Genomic DNA, 8,905 nt, shown 5'->3' with positions numbered 1-8,905 from the left:
GCCAGTTACGAATCTAACGGTTATGGATGCAAAATTACAAAACACCGAACGAAGCCATTGCACATACGTCACTTGTTACCATGAGAATTTAAAAGCAGAAAGATTTTAAGACCTTTGCAACGACGCTCAGCGATTACTCCACAAGTGTTTGTTTAAGTGAGTTTGATGAAGTTTTCGTTAAACATAAAACTAGGCAGACATACAATGTAGGAACACACATTGTATCAAATCTATGTTAGAACTTATTATTGCTTATTGGTAGCGCGGGGGGCGTAATGCTCGATACTTTAAATCTCGAACCTGTACGTTTCAAATGCCCGTTACAACACCCGTTTTCAGACCAGGCTTTTAAAATCCATACGTCTTATCACAAATGGTTTCTTGAAGTTGTAATCGGTTTGCGAAACCAGTACCTTGTCGACCTTGTCTACTTGAAGTCAGCATATAGTTTAAAATATGTTTAATTATTTAACAGTTTAATTGACTGAATGAACATCGTTTCATGCACAAAACTCTAGGCCAAATCTAACTGAATGTTATGCCGTCATGAATACAGCATGAAAGATATTGATAATTTAAATATTTCGATTGAAGCCAGAAGACATCATTAAGTCTGATCTTTTCCGTCGTTAGCAGTTTTAACTTCTTGAAGTACAAGGCAGAGTACAATACAGTCAGGCTGATAGAGAGAGAGGGAATTCCCGGAAATGTTTCCCGTTTACAATTGTTGCCCCTCGAACACTAAAACGATAAAAAAAAACGATATGGAAATAATCAAATTTAATTGACTATTGTGTTCAGATCCTAACATCTAACCAACAGCTTAATTATGCGACTTCAGAATATGCCTTTTTTTTTTCGCAGGTTATTAGTTATATCTTTCATAAAAGCGCCTTAAGCGTCTGTTTGTGTAGTACTGCTACAACGTCTGTATATCCTTGTACTCTTTACATTGAATACAAGTTAGTGTATGTCACCTGTTAAATGTTACTCGTAACAGAACTGATAAGTACTCACTAGAGTGCTCCGTTTTAAGGGTATTTAAAGCTACTTAAGGCTACACGGAAAAAAAGTTTCCGGAAAATCCGGGTAAAAAGTAAATGGAACACAGCTTTTCTTGCCGTTCCAAAGCCGAAAGGAAAATTTGCGGGAGCAAACTCGGAACATCTAAGAAGTCAGTCCTGTTTTTCCGCCAGACGGATTGTTCCAAACGGAAATTCGTGTTAACCTTGTTAAAACTCATCTTTGATATGATTTTCAGGCTTTTGTGCAGTTTTATAATTTTCTTTTAAAGGAACTGATTTGTGCAAATGGTAAACACGATGGTGGAAGAAAAATTAACGGTCCTGAATTTTTCTTACCACTCGCCCAAACCAACCGACTTCTTGAACATAATAATGAGCACAATAATACTGTTACTCATCACTTTTTTACATAGGTTCGTGTTTTACTGGTTTGTATCCTTGTGTTTCTGGTATACTAGTCATATAGGCTACCCATCAGGACTCGTATGTACGTGTTTGCTTGCACGTACAGTTTAGTCTTAATTAATTATAAACAGAAAAGTCTTTGTTAACTTCGCAAAGAAGAAAGCAATATACGATACAATCCGGCGGGTGATAGAGAGATAGAAGCAATTTCCGAAAATATTTCCCCGATTTACACTTGTTGTCCCTCGGGCATTCAATGGATCATCATAAGTAAAAACATTATGCAAATAATCGAATTTAAGCGACTTTGTTTAGAGACTAAAAACTTAACACTGCAGCTAATTTTGCATTTTTAGAGTATGACTTTTTTGCCAGGCTATCAGTCATACTATACAGCCTTTTTTATAAGAATATCGAGGCTAAAATCAGCGAAATTTGAAGAATATTATATGAGTAAACCTGAGGCTGAGATTTTCAATAGGATATAATTTTGTGTCTTAAAAATCTGTTAGTGAAGTACAATTTATATGTTTTTAACTTAACTGGTATTACTGTCTAAAGCCAAATATTCAAGGCTAATAACAGTTCGATGAACGGTACATTGATACCCAAACACATGCTAATTAAAAATGGAATAAAAGCTAAAAACCTTTCATTTAAGAATAATACAAAAATATTTTCAGCCTAAATCGGCAGAAATCAGGCTGATAGAGTCAGGCTGATAGAGAGATAGAGGGAATTCCTGGCGATTTTTCCCGTTTACACCTGTTGTCCCTCGGACACTCAACGTATCATCATAAGGGAAAACGATATGGAAATAATCAAATTTAATTCAGTAACACTTGTGCTAAGAGCCAATTACAGCTAACCAACAGCTAAACTCCGGAAGTTCAGCATATGACATTTTTCCCACTTATTAGTTACATTATTCATAAAAACGACTTTAAACGCCTGTTCTGTGGTACCGCTACAGTGTGAATGTATCCTTGTGTTCTTTTAATTCCAGCTATGTCACCCGTTAAGTAAGAATTCGTATATATTAGACTATTTTACTGATGTGTATTCACATGTAGCCGTGTGCATACTCAGAATGATATATGTGACACTCGTATTCGTAGTAATCCTGTAGAGTTTTATTCTTTTTTTAATTAGCAACAGAAATTCAAACTTACAGGTCCTTTAGCTCAGGGAGATTTGCGAAGGCGCCAGGCGATAGCTGTACAATTTTGTTGTTGTATAGGGATCTGCAAAAATTAGTTATTTTAATGTACTTCAAGAGAACAATAATTTATATGCTACAAATTTGTAATTTCTTGAAGGTCTAATTTTTAATGGAGTAGACGACGTGAGTCTGATTAAAAAGAGGCGCTTAATTTCAGGGGAACGTTCTTCACACAGCGTGGTAAATGCTAGCTGTCAGGTAAGTAGTTAGAATGAACTCAAGAGCTAGCCTCTGTAATAAACGCAAAAAGCTGCCTTAGTAAAGACATGTTCCAAATTCTGAATATTTTACTCAAAAAATCATTCAAGAAATGGAATTTAATTTCGTTGTAAAAACAGTTTAAAGGCCCTGAACCGACTTAGTTCTCCAAAAAAGAACTGAGTTTAAAGAACCCCCGTTTTGGCTTCACGCTCGGTCGCTTAGAATAAAATTAAAAGATGCATTTGTTTCTCGGCTTAAGAGTTTTATTCTTTTTTTATTAGCAACAGAAATTCAAACTTACAGGTCCTCTAGCTCAGGGAGATTTGACAACGCGCCAGGCGATAGCTGTACAATTTTGTTGTTGTATAGGGATCTGCAAAAATAAGTTATTTTAATGTACTTGAAGAGAACAATAATTTATATGCTACAAATTTGTAATTTCTTGAAGGTATAATTTTAATGGTAGACGACGTGAGTATGATTAAAAAGAGGCGCTTAATTTCAGGGGAACGTTCTTCACGCAGCGTGGTAAATACTGTCAGGTAAGTAGTTAGAATAAACTCAAGAGCTAGCCTCTGTAATTAATTCTGGTTCGCCCTGAACCAACTTAGTTCTCCAAAAAAGAACTGAGTTTAAAGAACCCAAGTTTTGGCTTCACGCTCGGTCGCTTAGAATAAAATTAAAAGATGCATTTGTTTCTCGGCTTAACAGCGATCATATCAAGCATAAAGGTTTCAATAGATCATATATTAGAAAGGTGATAAAACTCATTTTTCTGGTTGTTCTAATTACTCCGCTTGAAGGCTTTAAGTGAATGAACTTATTTCGCTGATTCCTTGGCAGTAAAAAAAAAGCATGGCGTTCAAGAATTCGAAATTAGAAACTCAATTCAACCTCGTTGACATTTAATAGCATCTTATTTACAGTTTAGCAATGATTCTTAACGGAGCTGATAATATTATTATTCACTCAAAATATTTCCCCAATTCTGATTGGCTAAAAGCACACGCATAATTCACCATAACCAGTTACTGATGACCAAATTTGGAAGAATTTTGTGTTTAACGAGGAAATGACGTCATAAAATGCCGCCCGTTACAGGTTAAGGCACCGTTACCGAGAAGACCTGGGGACGAGGTTGAGTTGTTTTGGTTGTGAAAAAAAAATAAGCGGACATTTCACTCGTTTGAAGAGTAAGAACTACAGCTAGAACTAGGCGAAATAATAGCTAGAAACATGGCAAAAAACAGCAGAAGACAACTCGGAGGGCGACATCTGATATTTGGAAAATATTTGCGGAGCTGGATAAACCTAAACGCATGCTATGGAACTGATGAACTTAACATCAATGCAGGTAAGCATGTTTTCGCTATGTTTTTAAACTAGAAATTATTTTGAATGAATAATAAAATCTCGAAGGGTGTTATCCACCTCGGCGTTCGGCCTCGGTGGATAACCCCCTCCTCGATCTGTTTAATTCTTTATATCCTACTCGGCCTTATTCATTAATTGCTAAGTAATTTTACATGTAGTTATTTTGAGAGCAAATATGTAACCTTACTCGGCTATCAATATACGATCATTCCCATTTTTGTTTTACTGTTGATACGAACTTTAATAGCAATAACTTTGTAGTGTTAAGTTTTATATTTAGGAATTTTTGATCAGTTTTTTTAAGTAGTCCTACGCCCAAAGAATTTGATTGAATTGCTTAATTGAATTGATGCAAGGAGCGTTGAAAAACTTCGTGTTTATACTGGCGCAGCATATTATGGACCAATCACCGCACGTCTCTTGTCAGGTAGTTTAAACAATACCTAGTGACGAGTCTTAACATTTTCTTTTAGCAGACTCGCCTAGGTTTCTCGTACCTGTACTTTGCGTTCTGGAAGCTTTTGCTTGAAACATTTAATTAAATGTGGACAAGATTAAACAACTTTACAGTCGGACGTACACGCAAATTCATATCCCCACTGTGGTACAAGGGGGCGGAGGGGGTGGATGGAACCCCTCCCCGGAGTTTTTGATATGTTGCAGTATTTTGAAACGATTTTACCTTTAGTGGAAAGCCTTTGATCTTCTTGGATTTTACCAAGAATTAGAAATCAGGTTCAAACCGCGAGAAATGGTAATATTTTGTGCACTACACGAAGGGACATCATAATAACTCTGAGTCAAATAATTAAAGCAAAAAAGCTTTAATTTAAGAATAATACAAAAATATTTTCAGCCTTAAATCGGCAGAAAAATAAGAATATTCGGCCTGGGCCAAAAGAAACAACATTCTTATAAAAAGAAAGAGTTTACATAAAAAAAAAATCGACTGTTAACGTCTGTTCGTGTAGTACTCCTACAGTGTGTATATGTCAGCCGTTCAGTGAAAACCTGAAAAATGAGTTACGTTACTCGTGTGTAATCATATGTAGCCGTGTGCATACTTATGATATCCATGATACTCGATATACTTAGCACTCATGTAGTGATTTAGTCTTGGTAATTAGTAACGAAAAAATAATACAAAAATTTAAACTTACAGATGCCCTAACTTAGGGAGATTCGAAAACGCTCCAGGCGAAAGCTGTGCAATTTCGTTGTTGTAAAGTTTCCTGCAAAGTAAGTTATTTAACGCATTCACGATGATACTTGACCAGTACATCAGCTGTAACTAGTGTTGAGTTTCAGCTTTTCTTTTGCAGACTCGCCTGAATTTCTCGTTCATGTACTTTGCATTCTCCAAGCTTTTGCTCGAAACATTTAATAAAATGTAGACAAGGTTAAACAGCTGAAATATATCGACACAAAACCGAAGACCTTATTTCGTAGTAAGTCACTTCATTCTCCGCTTAGTACGTTTTTGTTAAGTTCGCGAAGAAGAAAGCAAAGTAATGTACAGTCAGGCTGATAGAGAGATAGAGGGAATTCCTGGCGATTTTTCCCGTTTACAACTGTTGTCCCTCGGACACTCAACGTATCATCATAAGGGGAAAACGATATGAAAATAATCGAATTTAATTGACACTTGTGCTAAGAGCCAATTACAGCTAACCAACAGCTAAACTCTGCAAGTTCAGCGTATGACATTTTTCCCAGTTTATTAGTTATGTTGTTCATAAAAACGACTGTAAACGCTGTTCAGTGGTACCGCTACAGTGTGAATGTATCCTTGTGTTCTTTTAATTCCAGCTATGTCACCCGTTAAGTAAGAATTCGTATGTATTAGACTATTTTACTGGTGTGTATTCACATGTAGCCGTGTGCATACTCAGAATGATATATGTGATACTCGTATTCGTAGCAATCCTGTACAGTTTTATTCTTTTTTTAATCAGCAACAGAAATTCAAACTTACAGGTCCTTTAGCTCAGGGAGATTTGCGAAGGCGCCAGGCGATAGCTGTACAATTTTGTTGTTGTATAGGGATCTGCAAAAATAAGTTATTTTAATGTACTTCAAGAGAACAATAATTTATATGCTACAAATTTGTAATTTCTTGAAGGTCTAATTTTTAATGGAGTAGACGACGTGAGTCTGATTAAAAAGAGGCGCTTAATTTCAGGGGAACGTTCTTCACACAGCGTGGTAAATGCTAGCTGTCAGGTAAGTAGTTAGAATGAACTCAAGAGCTAGCCTCTGTAATAAACGCAAAAAGCTGCCTTAGTAAAGACATGTTCCAAATTCTGAATATTTTACTCAAAAAATCATTCAAGAAATGGAATTTAATTTCGTTGTAAAAACAGTTTAAAGGCCCTGAACCGACTTAGTTCTCCAAAAAAGAACTGAGTTTAAAGAACCCCCGTTTTGGCTTCACGCTCGGTCGCTTAGAATAAAATTAAAAGATGCATTTGTTTGAAACTAGAAATTATTTTGAATGAATAATAAAATCTCGAAGGGTGTTATCCACCTCGGCGTTCGGCCTCGGTGGATAACCCCCTCCTCGATCTGTTTAATTCTTTATATCCTACTCGGCCTTATTCATTAATTGCTAAGTAATTTTACATGTAGTTATTTTGAGAGCAAATATGTAACCTTACTCGGCTATCAATATACGATCATTCCCATTTTTGTTTTACTGTTGATACGAACTTTAATTGCAATAACTTTGTAGTGTTAAGTTTTATATTTAGGAATTTTTGATCAGTTTTTTTAAGTAGTCCTATACGCCCAAAGAATTTGATTGAATTGCTTAATTGAATTGATGCAAGGAGCGTTGAAAAACTTCATGTTTATACTGGCCCCAGCATATTATGGACCAATCACCGCACGTCTCTTGTCAGGTAGTTTAAACAATACCTAGTGACGAGTTTTAACATTTTCTTTAGCAGACTCGCCTGGGTTTCTCGTACCTGTACTTTGCGTTCTGGAAGCATCTACTTGAAACATAAAATTGAATGTGGACAAGGTTAAACAACTTAACAGTCGGACGTACACGCAAATTCATATCCCCACTGTGGTACAAGGAGGGAGGGGGTGGATGGAACTCCTCCCTGGAGGTTTTGATATGTTGCAGTATTTTGAAGCGATTTTACCTTTAGTGGAAAGCCTTTGAAATCAGGTTAAAACAGCGCATGAGGATCCGCAAGCGACTTTTTTTTGCGATCAGCATGATTTCTTAGTTGCTACGGACGCTTTGTTTTCAAAAGGTGACAAGAGAATTTCCTGCTGTGGGAATTTAATTAGTACATTAATTTCTGGCCAAAAAACGTAATCCGATAAGGTGTCAACCCTGTCATATGCCACTACAGTAATTATCCTTTTGAAAGCTCAGAACGTGTTCAAGACTAAAAACCAGATGAAAATACAACGCTATCCATTATAAAAATTAAAATAAAGCAAAATTAAAACAATTTTGCTTATAGTAAAGTGTATGCCTTGCAAAACCTTCAAGTTGCGTTCTAGGTAATTTTTTACCAGATTTCAGCACGAGGAATCCACGCGCCAGGACGCGCGGACAGCAATGATCAGGAAATAAAGCGGAAGAACGAATTGTCTTTTCAAAAATATATTTTCCCTTTCAAACTGAAATGCTTCAAGGCTAAACGAGATTTTGCCTATTGCGACTGGCCGGTGCTATCTCACGATAGCCGATCTGGTTAGCGAAGACACGGAGTCCAGTGTAAATATTGAGCCGCTTTTTAGGCATGCGGTTGCCTGTAGTCTTTATTTATGCGTCGTGATGTCAAAACAAAGAAACGAATCAGCAAGTCGAAAAAAGGATTGTGTAAGTAAAAGTATAACCCATCCTACAATGGAATTAATTGGATTTTACTTTATATGGTATGCTTTTGGTATATCGCGCTAGATCTGCCACGATACTTTGTCAGAAGATTCCTGAGAGTGAGAGCCACGAGTGATGGCGGTGTACATGTGTGACGATCCTCGTCTATTCTATTGCGCCGGGTTTTTTTCTCCTTCGCTGGATACCGATAAGACTTGGTATCATTGCTTTGAATTCCAGCCTATGTAATGGAAAGCTATGCATGTTCGGCTCCTCCGATTCAGTCAAGAGTTTTAGCGAGGAATTTAAGCAGTCTGACAAGATGGCGTTCTTGCTTGTATGAGTTGGTTCTCCGTCCCGTCGATGGAGGGGGCTTTTTGGTCCGCTGTCGCTCGATATCATTCGCCACAAGTCCCTTAGCTAAATCCTGTTTCTAGAAGCGGATTTCAAGAGGTGGTCGACTGGATCATTTCATCTTAATTCAAGGGTTCTGTCCATTAGCGCCAAAATCGAATAGCCCGCCAATTCCCCAAAATAGCCCGCCAATCCAAAATCTCTGTACACATCCTTCACTCAGGAAACAACCAAGTAACAATGGGTATGACTCGCTTTTATTAAATAACAAAGTCAGTATACCAACTTGCATAGCAAATTGTGAGAAATGAGGTCAGTTAACCAGTTTATTGTTTATTGAAATATCATTTTCTTGTAATTATTGTGGGACATAATTTTTGAAGCCCATTGTTTCTCCCTTATTTAAATTCAATTTTTTCTCCTTTCACTTTATTTCCTGTCACTTTTCAATGGCTAATAATGTTTTTTTTTTTTTTTCATAAA

At 36.7% G+C, this 8,905-nt stretch overlaps 1 protein-coding gene across 1 annotated transcript in view; it reads right to left on the bottom strand.

The window, feature by feature from the left end:
• Positions 1 to 2,598: 2,598 nt before the first annotated feature.
• The window catches only part of LOC140926712 (uncharacterized), a 737,711-nt gene continuing 731,404 nt past the window's right edge, over positions 2,599 to 8,905 (bottom strand). The window contains exons 5-6 of the mRNA XM_073376422.1: positions 3,155 to 3,226; positions 2,599 to 2,674 (exon numbers count right to left, since the gene is read on the bottom strand). Coding sequence (XP_073232523.1) covers positions 2,599 to 2,674; positions 3,155 to 3,226 — 148 coding nt within the window. The remainder of the gene's footprint in view (positions 2,675 to 3,154; positions 3,227 to 8,905) is intronic.

Source organism: Porites lutea, chromosome 1, assembly GCF_958299795.1.
Source record: "Porites lutea chromosome 1, jaPorLute2.1, whole genome shotgun sequence".
Lineage (NCBI taxonomy): Eukaryota > Metazoa > Cnidaria > Anthozoa > Scleractinia > Poritidae > Porites > Porites lutea.
This window is presented reverse-complemented; position numbering and strand designations above follow the sequence as displayed.